The sequence below is a fragment of the Pundamilia nyererei genome, unplaced genomic scaffold, assembly GCF_000239375.1.
Source record: "Pundamilia nyererei isolate P.nyererei 1_Seehausen unplaced genomic scaffold, PunNye1.0 scaffold00085, whole genome shotgun sequence".
NCBI classification, from domain to species: domain Eukaryota; kingdom Metazoa; phylum Chordata; class Actinopteri; order Cichliformes; family Cichlidae; genus Pundamilia; species Pundamilia nyererei.
Window position 1 is genome coordinate 396,129 of NW_005187486.1, and position 20,749 is coordinate 416,877.

Genomic DNA, 20,749 nt, shown 5'->3' on the forward strand with positions numbered 1-20,749 from the left:
TGGTTGTTAAATATTTAATAAATAAATGCCAAATCTGATAACGTTCTCTTTCAGATTTGGGAAATATAAAGTGTTATCAAGAAGCTAAACTTACAGCACCATGGCAAAAGTTTTCCAGAAATTAGCTTTTCCCCCCATCTTTGAATCTACGCGTGAGTTAAGATTCAGCCCCAGCATCACAGCCTGCACTCTGGCTGTCCAAAAAAAGCAGGAAAACCAACACCAAGGCAGAGGTAAAGAGGACACAAATGTCTGCAACAGATTACTCTTAAATTACAGGTACATCTAATGTGTACAACTAATCAACAGACAAAGACCAGAGAGCACTGAAGAACTTCTCAAAATGCTCTTTAGGTGCTTTGGCAGATACCTTTGAAAACAAAGAAACAAACATACTAAATCAAAGAAAAATAAATGCTATTCATGAGGCAACATTGGTTGTTAAGGCTCTACTGTGTCTGTGCTTGCTTAGTATCTATTGATGGATAGTAACTGCATACTGTCAAGTGTGAGTAGAATGAAGTGGGGCGGGGTACTAAGGGGGCGGGGGTCGAATGGTGAGGCGGGAGGCACTATGTGGAGTCTTCAGGCTCTGACTTGATGGTCTTCTTCTCTGCGTTCGTGGACGCCCGCTGTGACGTTCCATTTTCTGAAGGAAAAAGGAGAATGTCATCAGCAAAGAGCTTCATAATAACAAACAAGTCCTGCAGAGCGGTTACTGTAAAACACTTTTGTTGTATGCATCCTTCCATGAGCTTAAATCTTGTCCAAAGTGTCTTTGAGTAAGGCACAGCCTTTTAACTTCCTGCTCATTTGAAAATCATTACATTTTTTGTATGAATATCATTTCAGGTTAGTCACCATCACTAACCTATTGCTGGTGTTTTGGTCTCATCTGTGTTGCTGTTGTTGCTGTTGATGTGGTTGTGATGGCGCTTCAGTTCATTGGCTAGCTGCTTCCCCAGTGGGAGGTCGCCTTCCTGCATGTTCTGACTTACCACCCGCAAGTTTATTGGTCGTTCATCTGGAAAAAGTAAAAAATAAAGGCAAAAATAGTTAGCTTTCCCAATCAGTTTCTCAAAGAAAAGTGAGCTAAAGAACCTTTAAAGTACCTTAAACTGTTTTTTATAACTGCCCTCTTCGCCACTATTTTCACCAGGAATTTCAGGGAATAACAATCAATAGTGACATAAAAAATATTCAGTAAGCAACAGCCCAGTACAAAATGAAAATTTCACCTACTATCTCTGAGATTAAGCTAAAGTAAATCCACTGGGATAGAAGTCAACATCAGCCCAGATGTTTGATGTAACACCAGCTTTGTTTTACATGTTCAATATTCCCAGTGGCAACAAAATGAGTGTGTTTGTGTGTGTGTTAAGCTGCTGATCCCTCATGTTTGCCTTTTATTCCCCCTGAGAGACAAAAAAGAAACAAAGACGGAGGAGAAAAGGGTGGATGAGGGGAAGCTGTGACAGTATTTTCCACCACATTCGACTGCTCGTGCCCAATGCAGCTGTTATTTAGTTGTTTATATGCACATTAGCCTCCTGTCTTGGGATTGTTTTGCTGATATTTTATCATGTATAAGGTATGAATTTTACACACAATACAAAGAAATGTGACATTAGAGCCAGATGACTTTGTCATTTTTGTAGCTATTTGCTAATAGTGCAGCTTTCAATCACACAACATGTGCTGTACTAAAAGATATGGCCTTTCATATATTTCCTGCTTTCTAAAGTTTCCATGCACCTTTTCCAAAAAAGGAGATAGAGTTCTGTTTTTGGGATAAAATTATTCAATTAAGCTGAAATAGATATAAAGGTCCTTTTCTTTTCTTTGGAGGGTAGACGAGCTTTAATAAGAAGAAAGTAAGCGAGGCATCGTAAAGATTTACTTCTGTCTGAGCCTGTTCAGCTGGACTTCATATGAAGTGTTTACACTGTCTGTGTAATCTCAGATGACTGTATAAAAAAGGCACTGCATAAACTTAGAGGACAGTGACACTGCAGCTTTTCACTTTCATTTTTAAGGCGGTGTCACACATAGTGTGTAAAATAATACATTTGCTGTTACAACTAACATATTCAGGTTTAAATAGTTTATCCAGAGACATTATAAACAGTGGTGTTTGATGTAATCACAGTACATTAGAGTAAACTGTAAGCTACCTGACAGGATCATTAAATGTTCATCATCATAAATCTCCATCTCTGCCTGTCTGATTGTCTTCCTCACTTCTCTGTATGTGTCATTTCTCTCTCTTTTTGTCATGTTTCTTAAAAAAAAGTAAGTCTGACATTTATTTCTTCAGCATGTTGAGGATGTCCGCCTCTCGGCCTGTGACGGCGTACCCCCTGATCATGAGACCCCAAATTAAATAAGCTGTTAAGAAAATGAATGCAAGTTTCCGAAAATGTTTCACAATAAAAGCTTTGTTAAGCAACCAAATGTACTTTATACACTATTTGTACAATGCTGAGTTTGTACAAACAGTGTAATGCAGTGACTCTAACAAAGTCATTTACTAAAATTAACTAATTGATTAATATAACATCACTGTTTGATTACCAAATAAATATGCAGTAGACTGAGGTTAATTATACCCTTATAATGAGGTCTGCTATTATAACATGACATGACATACAGACTTCCTAGTTTTGGTTATTTTAGCTCTGCTAGAAAAAGTATATTTCGCAGACCAGCAGCTGCTCCAAGTGTTGCTTTTAGCCTGACTTTGCAAGGATGCCATGTTTCATCTAACCTTCCAGAAAATCTGCAAAATATCTAAAAATATCCAGATGTTTTAGCTCAAACGGTCAGAAACTGCAGTTATTTTCTTTCTTCTTTTCAAATTAGGTGAAACACACTTGCCTTATTGGCCATACAAGTCTCTATTGCTCTTATGGAAATTTAAGGAGCTGGGTGCCATTAAATTATTGTGTAGGAAGATGATGAAATTAAAAGAGCTGCAGTCAAATCTCAAATGATGGAAAGCCAGGATGGACGCTGCATGTACCCCATGATTTAATCCTTAAGCCTCTACAGATAAATCAACTGTTTTATTGAAAGCCAACTTTTTAAAAACTATCTCAGCATCCACGCTGTTTAAAATTCCCAGCATTAACACTCAACATTTCTTATTGTTTTTCATTTTAAAAAATGCAAAAGAAGAGGTGCTTCTACTGAGCAGTTTGTTGTCAAATTTCAGGGTTTTATCCCAGTGGAATAAAACATAAAGGGGCAGAGAACGAGAGAATAAAAAGGAAACCTGCAGGAGAAGAAAAATGACAGAAGGGGGGAAGAAGAAGAAAATAAGAAAGGAGAGCAGAGAAGAAGAGGGGGAGGAGAGAGAGAGAAGTAAACAGCGAGAGAGAGATAGAGACGCCCCCCTCCAGGCAACTGGCTGGAGGTAAACAGGCGTGGGCGTGATAATTACAGGTGCATTGTGGGATTTGTGGGAACAGCGATATAATGAGCTGTCGGGAGTGGGTGAGGGAGGAAAAGGATAAAAATGAGATGAGGCCCGGAGGAGAAGTAAGATCCTGAATAATGATGCACCCCCCCCCCCCACCCCTCTGTTTGAGAAATCGGAGTGGGAGCAAATGGAGATGAAGAAAAAATACAAAATAAAAGGTGACAGCTGCCACGGCGGCCGGGTGTGGAAAATCAGCACCTATAGGTGTTGTTTCCATCCACGCATCCTGTGACATTTATGACATGAAGCATGTCTGCAAATTACTTGGTGCACTCCAGGAATGTCGGCCTCTATTCAGCTTAAAGACCAACAAAGAGCAAAGATTTGGCTCAAAAACAAAACCCCAGCTGGGTGTTTTCTCTTGACTGGACACAAGGGGCAGCAGTGAGTCAAATACAAAACAAAAACAAGAAAAAATGCTAATAATGCTTAGACAAGCCAAAAAAGGGATATGTTTTTCTAGACTCAAGATTTTTGATCTCTGCTCATTAATCACAAAAAACTGACTGGGCGCCAGTTTAGCTCAGTGCGCTGAGCGGATGACCACATGCCATATGACTGAAAGCCGCCGGGTTCAACTCCTGAGATGTTTAACAAAAAAAACGGACTGATTTATATTATATATTTGGTGATGTGACCAGAAACTTTAAAAATATAAAAAGACGAGACGACAGAAACCCACTTAAACCATTTTTTTGAGTGTTGATTTTGCACAGTTTGTCCACCAGAGGTCTGGTGCAACTTAGGGTAAGCATGTGCTTGGATTGCAACAAACACAACAGCTGATCCATGCAAAGTCGATAAGAGCAAAAACCTGAATATCACATATTTAATCACTACACTGTTATCAGTTTTAAAAATCTGAAAATTAACCAGGCAACTTTTGTTCAGTTATGTTTCAAAACGAAAATATTAAAATTACCAAGGAAAGACGTGCTGGGTGCTTTCTTTTAACTGGACACAGGGGGCAACATTGAGCCAACTATAACAATCGCGCAGGAATCTAAAAAGACTCGAACACGCCACACAAATATGAGGTTTATGTTTTGCTGAAAACAGATGTGAGTGACTTAACATGTTATTAAACTATTAGTATATTATTAAATTATATTTTTTAGCTCATAGACAGAAAAAATGCCCAGCATAGTCTCCATTTATTGGAGATTATCATACACTAAACATATAAACTACCAAGGAAGCTACAAAGGAAAAAAGCAAGGAAAAAAAAACACTAGGTGTTTTCTCTTGATTAGACACAGGGGGCACCAGTGAGCCAGCCACAACCAACAAAAGATACTAAAAATACTTGAAAAAGCCAAACAAATATAGAGTTTTTAATTTACTGGAAATCAGTTCTGGGTGTTTTTATATTAAAGGTTTGTTTTTGTCTGGATCTTCTTTTAGTGGATGCAGCCATAGATTTAAAAAAAAAAGAACATTTCCAGTGAATGGCAAGGGGCAAAAACAATCAGGTCAAAGTTACTTACTCTGAGATTTACTCCTTTTGCTTCCAACTGTGATTAAGACCAACAACAACTACCAAAAGGTGCTAAAAATACTGCAACAGAGTGGAGATTTATGCTTTTGCGGAAGCTGTCATGGGCAGTTTTGCATAAAAAAAAGCTTTTCTTCTGCTAATATGTGACAGAAAAACAGATTTATGGTTTACTGGAAGCGGTTTGGGGCTCTTTTTTTTAATATTCCTGAGTTTCAGTTTGCTTTCAGAGTTGCATCTAACCTCATTATTCAGTCAGGATCGTCTTTCGCACGTCCTGGGAGATTTATTACTAGATAATAATATGCTTCAAGAGAAATGTTTGGTAAACTTCACAGAAACATTTAAATGCCAGAGTCCTTTAACTTTATGATCACACCTTAAAAGTTGGATTGACTGGTTTGGAGTCAAAAGTATTTTCTCCTTGCACAAACCAAAGCAAGGCATCATAAAAATTTTAAAAGACTCCACCTTTTTAAATTCCTTTGTTGTGTAATTTTAATTGTGTTGTTATCGGCTGTACTGACAAGTATGACCTCTTACTGAGGAGGTGTGCCTGTTGCAACCAGAAATGTTTTGATAAGTTCAGGTTTCCGCTGATAAGCATCAAAGACGGCGGGATTTCATGAGGGCCGTGGGTGGTTTTTATCTTCATCCCTTTTTAAAATGTAGCCTCATTTCCATGTCACATTTGAATTCATTCCTTATGTTTTTGTAATAGTACATATCTAACAGTGGGGGTGAAACACGCCTCTGTTAACGGCCGCCCTACCTTGGCTGTCTCTGCTGGCGTCAACGGCTGCGTTTCCGTTGGTGTTCTGTGCATTGTTGAGGTACTTTAAGGCGGCGGGGGGGATCCTCCAGTCCAGAGCCTGGAGTCGTTCCTGGACAGCGGCATCCTGCAGGATCTCCATCTGCCTCGCCAGCAGACGCTCCAATTGCATCTGGTGGACACAAACAAACAGCAGTCAGATATGAACTGTGGGTAAAAATATCTTCTGCAGTCTCTCGATCAGGGGTCTCCAACTCCAGTCCTCGAGAGCTACTGTCCCTACTCCAACACAGTTGAATCAGATGGTGGAATTACCTCTTCAGCATGCCATCAAGTTTGGCAAAGGCCTGGTAACAAGCTATTCATGTGATTCAGGTGTGTTGGAACAAGGATGCATCTAAAAGCTGCAGGACAGTAGCAATCGAGGATTGAAGTTGGAGACCCCTGTGCTAGATGTTAGAAAATACAAGCTTTCATATGAAGATGTGACTTTCATCTGTGGACTCTCAGTAAGACTGTGATAAATGGATCTGCTGAGACATTATAGGTAGATAAAAAAGTGGATTCTGAGCTTTACTGGTCTTTAACAGGTAAAAATACAAACTAGTACGGTCCAGAGGTGCACGTAAAGACGACCTTGAACGTGAGAACAAACAAATTTAAATCCAGTTCTTGGTTTAAAAATCTTCAAAGAAACTTTTAATCAAGTACCAACCACAATGTGGACTTTGTTCCAATGTTATAAAATAAACAAAAGAGGAATTCAATGCACCTTTAAGAAATAAAGGACATTTTAAGTGCAAATTACTTGTAACTGTTGGATTAGGATTACAAGTAATCTCTAAAAAAAAAAAGAAACAGTGTTAAATCCAATAGATTTGGGCCTCATTCTTAAATTGTAGACCTTTCATAATTAAACATAATTAGCCTTTTTACATTTTAAAATATAATCAAAGTATCAGTTTAAGTTTAAATCTTCATTAAAGTAGGAGTTAACGCATAATGGCAGGAATTTTTCACTATAAATTTGACCTTCAGTTATTGCTAATACCAACTACAGAAATAATGACTCAAGTAAATACAGTGACACTCAGACCGTTGGGGAAAAGGTCATGGTCACACACACGGGCGTTTCCAGGATTTTCTCCAGGCACAAAAACCAGTCGGTGGAGGTGGGGAGGCTCCGTGGGAAATAAAAAACAAACCAGTTAAAACTATTTAGTCGTGGATAAACTTACTGCCTTCATAAATGTGCATCAGGAGACATCGCTGCCCTCTAACAATATAGCGGCTCGCCTGAAGCATGAGATTTAACGGCGAGCTAACCCAGTGTTTTAGTTTACTGAGTGGTAGAAGTTAAGAAAACATCTCACACATAGGGAGTCGGGAACGACAGGCAAAACGAACTCATTTATTCTTCTCAACGTAAAAAACTTTTTTTTTGTTGTTGTAAATTTGCTTTCATTGCATATTATTATGTGACTTGACATTTGTAATATTTTGTAAGGAGGACAACACAGATTTTCCTTAAAAAGAGAATCAACACCTACAATCGCTGTAACTTCCACACATGGTTGCTCTGGTATAATTATAGGTGGGCACCAAGGCCACCCCAGCTCCCCCTCTTTAGCTACACCTCTGCATATAATTGCTAAACAAGCTGTGAGAGCACGAAGAAGCATCTGAGGTTAAACCAGTTTTACCTTCATACACAGATTAATTGATACATATGAATAAATCCTTTAAAATCCACCGATTTTTGCTGAATTTTATTCTTTTTGATAAATGCAGTGTCTTAATTTCAAAGTTATTACCTTCTAGTTTCTGATATTGTACTTATTTAACATGCAGGTTAAGTAGAAAAGAGAGAAAACGCTTTCTGAGGTTTTTTTTGCTTCATTTATAATAGATAATACCTAGAGGATGACTATGAAGCACGATGAAGATTTCTAGATCCTTTTTTAATCCTGTCATCCACCCGTGTGAGGGTTCAGACCTGTAAGGTAAACGGCATGTGCGATATATCTGAACTGCTTTGAGGTTTGACCTAAATCCGAGTGACCTGACTGAGGGTGAACTTTTGCCCCCTGCATCTGCCTCTTGGGTGCGTTAAACCAACCCGGGGAAAGAGCTTGAATTTACAAAGCAGGAAAATGACCTCCTTAAATGAGCTTCAGCGAAGTGAAGTCTGACAAACAACAGCGCAGCGTGGTTGCTGTCAGTCGGCACATCTCTGTCACTTTAAATTACTGCAGGACACGTCCATGCACGGAGAGACAAGCAGCAGTTCAGAGAGGCCTGCCGTGTGAACACAACCGTGAAATCTCTTCTTCTCCTGAATGCTGTTTGTGGAAATCACATCAGCGTGACGGGTGTAACAAACACTGAGTGATCAGCTGGAGTACATATACGTTAGGCCACATGTGTTCACATAGGGAGCAGGCGCTGAAATGTTTTCTGGCTAATGAGTGATCATAAAGCTGTCCTCCTACACTCCGGCTCTAATTATGAACAGCAGCAGCAGCGGCGTGGAAACCAGTGAAGAGTCTAACTAGGACTGCCTCAAACATCTGGCGACATGGTGAGGAACGACAGTCGTTCCAATAAGACAACTCTGGGCGATCAACCTCAAAAGACATCCAGATGAGGAAAAGAAATACAAAGTGCTGACGTCTGCTCTTAGGAAACAGCCTTTTTGAATGATCACCACTGCAGTAGATTTAGCCACTTTTTTATAAACTCTTTAGGCTTCAAAATAACAGCTGCTTCTCTGGAATTGAGATGGCAAGTGTTTGTTATGGCTACCTGCAGGTTTCGTCCAACGGTTTCCTCTCCTTTCGACTTGGCGCACGCCAGTTGCTCCCTCAGCATCTCCTGTCGCATGTGGATGGCCTGCAGCGCCTCCTGGATGTCGAAGAAGTTCTCCTGTTGGTGTGACAGACAAACACGTATACATGTTTTGGGTTTCCATTTTATTGTTTCTTTAAGATTCATTTGAAGGTTCTGGTTGGTTCTCAGAGCCAAGAAGAAATTGAGTTTCTCTCAGTAGTCAAGAAAATATGGTGTTTTAGTATGAAACTACAAATCTCAACCCTGCAACTGACAGCTAACATCTTGGTGAAGTGTCAGTCACACAGGTAGAGTATAATGAGGTCAGTGTATGTGCAGGTAATCCCCATGAGCCAAACTCTTTAAAAGCTGCTCCAAACACACAAACAGTTTTTTCTACTCATGGGTTTTTATGATGTCAGTAAGAGGGAATTCCTTATATGCTCCACCCACCTGCTTTTTAAATCTTCTGTTTGGGGGTGGTAGCCAATCAAAAGAAAGTTGGCTTGAAGGGGGAGGAGCTAAATCAACGAGGCTCAGTATGATATAAAGATGGATTATTTTAAACTGTGATTCATGCAAAGCTACCTTAGGGGAATATTTTCAAAGCACGAAGGTGTTTTTTTGAACTGACATCCAATTTGTGGCTGATATTTTTTAAATAACATTTAACGGTTAGTTTTATGTTTCACCCTTCACTGAGCACATGAAACTGTATACAGCAGAGCAACAGAGCAGCAGGTCAAAGACAAATTTATAAGAATTTTTAGAGGTTAAATTTGCACAAAATACACTGACGCTGTTCAAGGCTTGTTCTGGTTTTAAAAATGATAATATTAATGAAAACTCCAGGCAATATAGAGAACATTTTAATAGAAAAGAACAATTAAACAATTAAAATAAGAAATATCATTTCTGGAGGCAGATTTTATTAAAATGAATAAAGTCGCTAAGAAGCGTTTTACTCTGTTATTAATTAGTTTGAACTTATTTTGTCAACATATAAATAATTGCAACTATTTTCTTTCACGTTACAATTTAAAAACTAATTAATAACACACTAATAAAGCTTATTTATTTAAAAGAAGAACTAGTATTGCTGCTATTTCTTGCTACTTATTTTGGTTATTGGGTTTATCAAAGCTTACACAATACAAATTCCTTTGAATTGTTTATTAACAGACTCGGGGGAATTTTTTCTCACTGTGGATTTCTGCAGAAATTCCCCCATCTTTGAGAGCTCAGAGTAGTTTTTGTGAGCAGGTGTCGGCTTATCTGCAGCTCCGAGGTCCCAGCCGAGTGTGCGTCCGCCACATGTTTTCGATCAGAGGTCTACACGCTGAGAGGAGCTATTCAAAGACAACTCTCTCAGTCAACTGTGTCAGGAGAGGAGCACTGAGAGTCCTTTGTACTCTATTCAATGGTGATGCTGATTCGCCCCTAATGTTCCTGAAAAAGTCTTGCAGAGGAGCTCCAGCTGGCCACATCTTTACATTTCACACATTGTAAATAATGAAAATTAGCCAGCAAGGCAGTTCTGGTCATCATGTTTTCAAATAAACTGGTGAATTTAATGAATAGGAAACATTTCGTAGGGATTACTTTCTCATTTTAAAATGACTGTTTGGTAGAAGACAACCCCTGAGGGGTCCAGAAACTGTTCAGAAGCTATTCAGGTTGCAATCAGTTAGGACAAAACAAGTTAAAACCTTTTATTCCAACAAAAAAAATAGATCTTTCCTGAATTTCTCATTGCCTCTTCCTGTTAAAGGGTGGTTCTTCCTCCCCACAGTCGCCAAGTGCTACTAATATTGGATTATGTGATAGCTGAGGTTCTTTCTGGTTCTTCTGTAATATTTTAGGGTGTTTAAATTACAGTATGAAGCACCTTTTAAATATTAAAATCATGTCAGATAGTGATTTTTGGATATCAGTAAATTTTAAAATCGAACAAGGAAAACTAATGAACACCATGGAGAGTCTGAGAAGCTTTTTTAGCTTGGAGGAACACTCCAGAGTTAGGACAGTCTCTTGATAGTTTAAAGGAAATAGAGACATCTCAGTAAAGCCCAAAAATATTTGACAAATGTTGAAATCAAGACGCAAATTGAAAAAAATCTGACCATACCTCTGTTTTAATTCTTTTAGGTGACGGCTCGTCTCGGTCTCCACAGCGAGACCTGCAGAGAAAAGTCATAATGCACACATGTCAGTTCCATTGCAACCACTGACAGTTTTTATGCCGAGAATTCGCTGAGCTGACAATTTACCTGGGGAAAGCTTTTTAAAAATGAAAGCATCACAAACGCCAAGAAATATGAACACGTGATTCATGATGGGCTTAGACAGATGGTCACATGTGTAGTCCAAACACTGTCGGCTCATTTTAGCTTTAAAACCAAACAACTTAAATCTGAAGTCGGCTTCAGTAAGGAAAAGGTGCTCTTACTTGCTGGTGCGGTAGGTGTATTTGTAGGTGACCTCCCTGGAAATCTGCCGGGCGAGTCCGAACAGCTCGTCGCGGCGTGTCAACAGAGCCATGTCCCTCATGCAGAGCTGTGCCGCCGCTTCGTTCACCGTCAGCTGTGGGACACACATGTACAGATAAATCAGGTTACACAGGAAGACCCCCACAGGACAACATTAACCAGAAAAATATGCGTTCACCCACTTCGTGAAGCGTCAGGTGCTTGCCGTCCCTCCTCTTGGAGTCAAAGCGTCCATAGATGGCGCTGTACTTCCGGATCTCCTCCTCCCTTCGCGGACCATCATCGCTCATTTCAAAGATGTGTCCGATCATCTTTCCTAGCTTCTTGTTGTTCTTCAGCTGCTCTTTTACCTCAGCCAGGTCCGCCTTTGGGAGGCCAGGCGCCATTCTGTCCACACACTCCATGACCGACTGGACAGCGGCTGCGTCCAGAGCTTCTAAAGCCTCTCTGGGCGAAGATGGGGAGCCCAGGTCTGACGGAGACAGGCTGTGCTCGCTATCATTGCTGTGGCCCGACCAGAACCTCACCTCGCTGCTGCCCTGCAGTGGTGATCCGGCCGACACTTTGTCCCTTGCCACGTCCAGCTTCCCCGGGTCAGAGCAGGCGGCGGCGATGGCTTTGGGCATCTTGACGCTGGCGGTACTGGCGCGGTCCTGAGCGCTGAGCAGCGTGGGTGAGCCTTCGGGCAGTTTGTACACGGGGATGCTGCACACGGGCAGCGAGGTGAGGGGCTGGTTAAAGATGGCGGGGTTGGTGACCCAGTCTCGCAGTGCCTTCTGCAGGCGGCGCACGTGCAGCGGCTTGCTGGCCATGCCGACGAGGGCCATGATCTCCAAGAACTCCTCCTCACCGGCCTCGCAGAGCTGCTGCACGTCGTCACCGCCCTGCTGGATGAAGGCCTCATAGTAGTAGAGCAAGTTTGCCCGCTGCAGGATCCTGTAGAGCTGCAGCTCACCCAGGGTTCTCGGCAACACCGCTGCCATACCTAAGAGACGACAAACAGAAGGCCAAAGGTCACTCAGGCACTAAGCTAAGCTAACAAACAGTCACACATGAGATATTGATCTGAAAAAAAAAAAAATACCACGATTGGATGAACAGTTATTATAACCTATTAATATAGTGGGAAGATGAATGTGTGGAGGGCCAAAAGTGCCAAATCCACCCCCCCACCTCCAAATTGAAGGTGCCACATAAATATTGCAAAACTAATAACGATTGAGGCATTGATCCAAATAATAATAAATAAATATCAGCAATTAAATATGTTATTTGTGATGATTTTTATACTGTATTATTTACATATTATTACTAATTGGTTCAGTCGTACGGAGGACTGACACTGTCAAAATTAAAAATAAATAAATAAAAATAAATAAATAAAAAACAATAGAAAAACAAATAGTGAAAAATAATATATAAACAGAGGCATTAATACAAATTAATATTTTCTTTCTTTTTTGTTTCTGGTGAAATTTAGTTATAAAAGTGCCACCATTTAGATTATACTCTGTAAAATGTGTGGGTATAATAAGCTAAAGCTACACCCTGCAATTTTACAGTCAATAATTTGTGTTTTTTCTGCTTTATTTGTTTGTTTAATTTTTTAAAAGCATTCTCCAATTGTTGTTGAAAACTGTAAATAACCACTGAAATACAACCCCCCCATTTATTTTTACTTTTGGCAATTTTAGACTTCCGTACCAGGAAACAATCTTCCTTAATCTTAATCTTCCATAAGATAACAATAACAGATTGTGGTAGTTCTCTAAGATCGAGTCGTTGAAATGCTTCAGATGTAGAAATGTCAAATCAGTCACGTTCTGACTGAAATCCTCCTGCTGAGTGCCAAATGGTGAGAAACACCAATTTGCCCTTTAAGGAGAAAACAGAAAGGGGGAAAAAATGATGCGCTCACATGACACTAACTCAGTGCTTTGTTAAGATCATCAGCAGTCAATCTCAACAAAGCAGGAACATGTGAATTTCTCTCAATGAGCAGACACTAAAACTGAAAAGAGAGCATGAGGACTTTTGACCTTGGAGACAAAAAACGGAAGTCAAGTTTTTCACTTGAATCTTCACAGCTGAAGAATGTGAAGATGAAAAAAAGAAATGTAAAAATAAATATGCAGTTTTTACTGTTTTCACTGGAGGCTCCATTGCTCATCTGAATTAGCTGCTGTGAGCCAACATGGAGACACATTTCTAAGAACAATGCACAGGAATTATATTTGGACTGCACTTGTTATCCTTGGCATGTGCAGGGTTCCTGTTTATCAGGAGTCCACAGGTGCGTGGATAGGTGAAATCTGCTTCCACTTTTCCGCCAGAAACCACAAACAGCTTTCGCTTTGCCCTGCTTTAACTAACCTACGTCGATCCAAGTGTCTCAAATAAAGAAGTAAACGTTAAAACCAAAGAAAAGGGCAGAAATGAAGTGAAATAATAATTATGAACAACAGTAGTCCAGTAAAACTACTAAAACCTACAACTGAAATTTACTTACTAAACATCCGAAACACAATCAAAAAACAAGGTAAAATCATAATTAACAGCAGATGCGGTGCGTAGGCAGCTCATTTAGTGTTTTTTTTTCCAAATATCCTTGAGCTTCTGTGCCATATTTTGCTTGAATGAACATTATTATTGGTTCTAGTTGATAGCACTGCATCAACCCAATCCTGGCTTCTCTATATTCGATCCCTGTGTGGTTTACAATTAAAATTCAGGGAGACATCACTGAAATGTTTCAGCCTCTGATCCTCCGGTGAGTCCTTCTCCTGCTCCAAAGTGGAGACTTGAATCTACAGACCAATGCACGAGCAGATAACTCTTGTATGTAGCATTCATACAACACATGTAGATAGATGGAAATCTTTACTGGAACACGTGTAAGATTTAACTCCAGTGCGTAAGGAAATTTGAACTTGATCAAATGAGTGTGGAGAAAACACGGTGCACATGTTGGTGATCATACCTGGATATGGTCTAGCATACTAATAAATCAGACACATCACAGGTAGGTTGCTACAACCTGCCCATCCAGCATACAATATCTGCACTGAGAAGGTACAAGAAATATATACGTTGCAACAAAGTATTTATTGCATTGCATTATTTATTGCAATTACAATCCTGTCAACAATTACAATCCTGTCATGCCCTTTGCTTTCTTGTGTTTACACATATATACACACAACAGTGGTTTGTTTTCTCCGTCTGAAAGCTATAAATCACATGGATATAGCTTTAAAAACTGGGAAAACAGGAATTGTGCACACAACTGTGTAAGTGTTATAACACATTTTTACAGGGCTGTTTAAGTGACGTTGTTATTTTACTGTCAGTTTACTGTCTTTTTAATTTTACTGTTATTTTAATCTTTTATTGTTATTTATTACAGACATTTTAAGTTCTTGTTTTGTAGTTTTTATTTAAAAAAAACAACTTTTTCTTAACTTTAGTTGTTTTTTCTATTCTAATTTGCCCTCTGAGCTCGCCTGCCAAAGCACTTTGCAAACTCTGTTCTCAAACTTGTTATTACAGTAATAAAATGTACAAAAAATGTCATTTTTAAATTGCTGCTTTAGCTCTAAATGTGGGTCTACAAACATCTGTGAATCCCTGTGAATAAACGTCTTCTGCGGGCCCACTCGCCGTCCTTTGAGGACGACGCTCGCTTGGCCTTTAATTTTAAAGAAATGATTGAATCTCGTCACTTGCCATCTCAAACTCAGAGAAAACAGGAGAGAAGCTCAGAAACTGGCTTGTTTTTCGACTCTCCCTGTGTGCATGTGAGGCTCTGCGGAGGCCTACAGCTAACAGAGGAGTGGCAGTCAGCGAGCCTGGGTTACTGGGAGGACCACATGCCTCTCTCCACCCCTGCAGGATGTGTAGGTGGTGGGCTCGCCTCGCCCAGAATAGGCTCTGAGAGCCTCAGCCCAGGGAGCCAGGGAGCCAGGCAGGCAGGCGTCGAGTGAGCAGGGAGAAAGACAAAAGCTGCCTAAGACAGAAAACTGAAACCATCCTCTTTAAAATACGTGGATTTATTCAGTCTACACAGATATCAGAGATCACTGGCACTCAAGGTGACCTCCAGAAGAGCTCCTCTAACTCAGTTTCCTTCTATACAAACGAGTTTTAGGCAAACAACCCAATAAATGGAAAAAAAAAATAATTTTTTTAAAAACGGAATCAGACAACTTTTGAAACTTCCACTCCACGTCCTTATCTTAAACTCACAAATTCTGTTTAGAATAACAACTTTTGTAGCATCTACACAAATGACCAACTGAATAATAACAGTGTCCCTCAGCAAACCTGTAAACATGTCTAGACTAGAGGAAAGATGCCTCCTTTTTTTTCTTGTTTCTTCCAGCTGCAAACAGGTCAACGTGCTTTCTGATTGTAGAAATCTCTCCATTTAACCAAAAAATAAAAATAGTCTTTCCTGGAGTAACGGTTGGAAAAGGAGGAACGATTACGGGCGGTAATAACAGGTAATTTAAGTTCACAGGTCTGCATCACATTCACTATAAAACTTTTAAAAAATGTGGATATAACGTGTGATGTGAAACTCGAGAAAGGCTTGCTGTTTCTTGAGCAGAACTTCTCAGTGCGCTCGCTTTCCATTTATGTCACCTCAAGAGTTTACGTTAGCCTTTCCTTACAACTACGGCGGCTTTAACAGAAAGTAATGACGAGGCAAAAAACAATCACTGTGTCAAAGCAAGAGTAAAATTTCACATGAAAACGTGACTGTTTCCAGTCTTTCAATGACAAAAGGTTTGTTTATTTAAGCTCAATGTGAACAAAATGTGACAAAAACTGAAACTAAATGAAGCTCGAGTTCACAAAGAACTCTTGAGCTTTTGTTTTAGCGCTTACACAAGCTTCTTATCTTATGAAAACAGCAAAAATGACTGATCTTAATGATTTGTTTCATTTATGATTCAAAACATCCTGATTTGGCAGCTTGCACACAACATTTGATTTAATTCTTGGAATAAGGATGTTTTTTTCTTTCTTGAAATGTTATTATTTAGTACTCTGAGAAAAGGTGCAATAAAAACCTGAGATTTTTAGAGTAATTTGGCTCATTCAACTCTGAACCTGCAGACGCTTCAGAGCTTTTGCTCGTCTGCGTGTGAATCTGTAGGCGAGGGATTTTTGCTTCTGGAAGTTTTCTGGTTTCCGCCTGTATTCTGAGTTCTATTAAAACTGGATTTGGCTGCAAACAGGTGAACAGTCTGTGAGCACAAACTCAGTCTCAAAATCATCCTACTATCAGGTTATTATTAGCTTCTTTAAAAAGCCTTTATAGATTGGGAATCCTAGCCCGGATCTTGAATAGAAACCCTGAAAAAACTGCCCGCTGCTCCCAGAAACAAGTTGGCAGACTGTCCGATGGGCACTACTTAAAAAAAACAAACAAAAGAGTTTGGTTTTACACATTACTTTCCATTTTTATCTTGTAACATCTACCAGGTCACCCAGGTCACCCATCTAGGGATAGTGTTCAGTGAGCCTTCACCTCTTTTATGAAATATTTGCCTTTCTGGAAAACAGAAAATCCTCTTTGACTGAAAGGTAACAACATCCAATTTCTTTACCCAAAACAAAACCCAACCTTAATCGTAGACTAGTCTCTGAAGTTATTCATTCCCAGTTGCTGCTTTTCTGTCTTCTTTTATGTCTTATTTGGAAATGTGCCATCGGTTAACTAGCCTAAACTAGCTTACATCCTGATCCTGAACACAAAGCCGAAAACCAGCCCAAAGAGCACTTCAGTGATTCTACGAATGAAGGAGGTACAAGCAGAAAAGGGCGGCTACGATGCTGCGTGCCGTACTTTTGAAAATACAGCTCTGGCTGCTTGGTTCGGGAGTTCGTCTAGGGAAAACGGCATGCTCGACAGCTTTTTTTCTATCTGCCTCTCATGCAGATAACTGAGGAACTTACCATAACTGTTTGATTAGTAACTGTAATGTGGTTACAGTTGTGTAGCACTGCCCACTTGGCCTAAAGCAAAGTTTTCTGAGGAGCAAATTCTCACCATGTGACTGTGACCAACCAATCAGGCATTAGGCCAGAAGAAGCACTGTAGCAACATCCCGCTGTCCGCATGTGATTTGCTGATACATGTACCAGTTTATTCATGTGTTTTTTAGTAAATGTCGGCCTCTCTGTTCTGTTCAAGACTTTATCAAATTGATTAACCTGAAACCATGCAGCAACTCATTAATGATGACCCTCCAGTTGCAAATGGATAATCTCAGACATGCTCTAGGCTATGAACTGGGAATTTACCAATTTGACCCTTGTCCTACATCTATCTGTGCTTATATTAGCCTAACCATACCTCTGTAGCCACCCACCAGGTAGAACAAAAAAATCCTAACCCTGAAAACATTGCTGGTATTTAGCTTTCTGTGTTTGTTTGCATGCAACGACGTTAAACTCTAATGTACGCCCGGTTAAAAAAGCCACACTGCTCATTTAACTCTGAATGTTCCAGTGTTTGTTAATTTCAGTTCAAGTCAATTTTAAAGCCAAATCACACCAACAGTTGTAAGGTAAAGACCCTACAATAACGGAGAAAAACTCCAAGAATCGGACAACTCCCTATGAGCAAGCACTTGGCGACAGTGGGGAGGAAAAACTCCCTTTTAACAATAATAATAATAATAATAATATATTGGATTTATATAGCGCTTTTCAAGGCACCCAAAGCGCTTTAAAATACCACTATTCATTCACTCTCACATTCACACACTGGTGGAGTAAGCTACAGTTGTAGCCACAGCTGCCCTGGGGCAGACTGACAGAAGCGAGGCTGCCATATCGCGCCATCGGCCCCTCTGGCCAACACCAGTAGGCGAGTAGGGTAAAGTGTCTTGCCCAGGGACACAACGACCAGGACAGAGAGCCCAGGGATCGAACCGGCGACCTTCCAGTTACAGATGCGATTCCCAACCCAGGGAGAAACCTAAGGGATTCCTCCTGAAGGAGCGTTTTTACCCAGAAATGGCTAGCAACATCAGATTTATTAGGGGCTGTCTCGAGTTTTCAGGGCTTTACTAAATAAACGTTGTCCAGGCTTGCATTATTTTTGCAACACGCCACACTCATTTGTTCCCATGGGTTCCCCCCTTTTTTGCATTTAAAATAATTTACTTCACAAGCATATAGGCTGAGCTGCTCTCATGTGTTGAGGTCATTTTGTTGAGTAAAGGTCATGGGCTCACTTACTTCTGAAAACAGCCTCTATTTGCATGTCTACGTATTTCTGATATGATCATTATGTTTCTGGGATAGAATGAACCCACATTTTGAGCCTTTAGAATTGACCCCATTAACCCCACATACACATGCTTTTTTTCTCTAAATGTTGGTTTAGGAAATGGAATATTTGAGGATAAACTCATTATTGTTATTATTTTTCAGGTCCACTGTTAAGCATGTTGCGCACCCCACATAACTAACATATAAATTAAGTTTCATTTTCTGATGAACACGAACGCCTCTCCTATCATTTTAGCATTAATGATAAAACCACTCATCCTCCTTCAGATGCTCAGGAGGCACTCGCCAACCTAAGATGGGTATTTACCACCATCTTAGCCCTACAGATGCTTTATTGTTAGACTGATAGGTTGGAAAAAGTGGCAAAAAACAAATAAAATTGACTGTGAAAAGACCCAACCCTGCTAGATCATCATATACTCAGGTGTTTTACTCATCTGTTCCTTGGCATTAAGCTGCTGTGACTTAAATGCAGCAAAAGCTGTAAAAGTTGAACAGTATAGGATGATTTCTTTGGGGTTTTCTCGGTGATGTAAGATAGTAAAATGAATACGAAGCGAAAAAAGAAAAAAGAGAATAACCACCAGATGAACTAACAATGAAATGATTAGAGGAGTTTTCTTGTTCAATAAGTGTTTTCAGCAGCAGAAGGTTATCTGTCCCTCTACACTGCTGTGTGCCTACAAATAGAAACACTGAATTCATTCACTCCACTTCAGTTCCACTTGTTGTCAATTCTTTCAACCATCTGCACAAACACTCCCAGCCATCTTACTCTAGTTTCATCACAGCAGGCGTATGTGTGTGTGTGTGCGTCTGTGTGCGCGAGGATGATGAATGCGTGTGTGTGAATGGCAGAATCTTAAGTGAAGTCCTGCTCCACAAAAGCGAGTTTTGCCAGTTGGATCTTTTCACCTGGAGAAACGAGGCGTGCGCTGCCACAATGGCACACACACACAAAACACATGTACACGCATTCATGATGAGTGGATTTCCAGGTGAAGTGCCACGCAGAAGCAGCAGTCCTCCCTCAGCGAGCTGAGAAATCCTTTGATTTCACTGTGATTCAGGAGGAAATTCCCAGAACTACTCTTTGATACCATCACCCGAGCGGCCTGGAAACCATCAGCTCATCTGCCAGACTGTCTGGGATGTTACTCCAACCCTTTGTGAAAAAAGAGCCACTCAAACCCGGCATTCGCTCCAGTGATGAAGCAGCTAAAAACGGCACAAAATGACGCACAATACATCGGAGATCCTCTCGCTCTTTCCTCAAATATTCCTGTAGCAACTTGTCCGTTGACACTCTCCGCAAACCAACCCACCCTGCATATGATGCTAGAAATTTGGATATAAATGTTTATTTAGAGGGATTCCCATCACGTTTTTAAAAAAATAAATAAACGGTTTCTAATGGACTAGCGCTTTGGTTTGTGTTTACCTCCCGCTCATGTGGATATTATTATCCCTACAGTGCTATAACACAGGCGGATAGTTTTGCTACAGCGCGTAAAAATGACTTTAGAGCTGTTTTTACGTCCCCTCATAGAATTTTTAAGCTGACTTTAAAGCACATGCAGTAATGTCTGCAAGCATTTCCAAGAAAATAAAAAATAAAAATCATAAAATGTGTCTTTGCAAAACATTTCCAATCACCATTATTATTATTATTAGCAGCAGCAGGTTACATGCACGGTCACCGTCTTTAATTGAGCCTACCTGGTGAGTTTTTGCCCCCCTCTGGTCCGCCCTGGTCCGGTTCCTCGTCTTCCCTTTTCTCCTTCTCCTCCTTCTTCTTCTTCTTTTCACACTACCACTCCTGAGTGTCAATTTGCGCACAAAGAAACCCGCAAAGGAGAGGTCCCGCAGCAGCAGCGAAGTGCGTAAAATTCAAAAGAGAGGAAAAAAAATCTAAATTCAAAAGACGAATAAAGACAAGAATTATCTCCAAGGCGCACACAGACAAAAAGAAGCGCGCCTGCTTGTGTTTGCGTGCTCAGACCGAGCCACTCTCCTCTCCTCTCTGTTTCTGGAAACTTTTCTCTCTCGACTGCCGTTAAGAGAAAGGAGGGGAAAAAACCGCAGAATATGAGTAAAAAAGCCGCTGACCTTCGTGCGTCTTTCGGTGCGTCTTCTTCCTCCTCCAAAGTGTGTGTGAGTGAGTGTGTGTGAGTGTGTGTGTATGTGCGAGGATGATGAATGCGTGTGTGTGTGTGAGTGTATGTGAGTGAGTGTTTGAGTCCTCTCCCAGCGTCTCTCCACTCCCCCTTCCGCACCGTCAAGTCAGACGCGGTAGTGCGATCCCGCGCTTCCGCCTGCGTTTACGCAAAAAAAAAATAATTAAAACACAAGGTACTGGGTGAAGGTGCGGGCGC

The 20,749-nt window shown here is 40.4% G+C and overlaps 1 protein-coding gene across 1 annotated transcript; it reads right to left on the reverse strand.

The window, feature by feature from the left end:
* Positions 1–6: 6 nt before the first annotated feature.
* On the reverse strand, positions 7–20,547 carry LOC102195509 (NGFI-A-binding protein 1). Its single transcript, XM_005738651.1, has 8 exons — positions 20,094–20,547; positions 11,249–12,051; positions 11,027–11,160; positions 10,706–10,757; positions 8,554–8,673; positions 5,749–5,920; positions 872–1,024; positions 7–649 (listed from the first exon to the last, which is right to left on the reverse strand). The coding sequence occupies exons 2-8, from the start codon at positions 12,047–12,049 to the stop codon at positions 573–575; spliced, it is 1,509 nt and encodes a 502-aa protein (XP_005738708.1). The 5' UTR covers positions 12,050–12,051; positions 20,094–20,547; the 3' UTR covers positions 7–572.
* Positions 20,548–20,749: the final 202 nt, after the last annotated feature.

What these genes read in the sequence shown, in the direction of transcription:
- LOC102195509 (XM_005738651.1), bottom strand. Translation starts at nt 12,049, where the DNA reads ATGGCAGCGGTGTTGCCGAGAACCCTGGGTGAGCTGCAGCTCTACAGG. An exon ending in AGCACCTGACGCTTCACGAA is followed by an intron (nt 11,161 to 11,248) that starts GTGGGTGAACGC and finishes TGTGTCCCACAG; the next exon opens with CTGACGGTGAACGAAGCGGC. An exon ending in CCGTTGGACGAAACCTGCAG is followed by an intron (nt 5,921 to 8,553) that starts GTAGCCATAACA and finishes TGTGTCCACCAG; the next exon opens with ATGCAATTGGAGCGTCTGCT.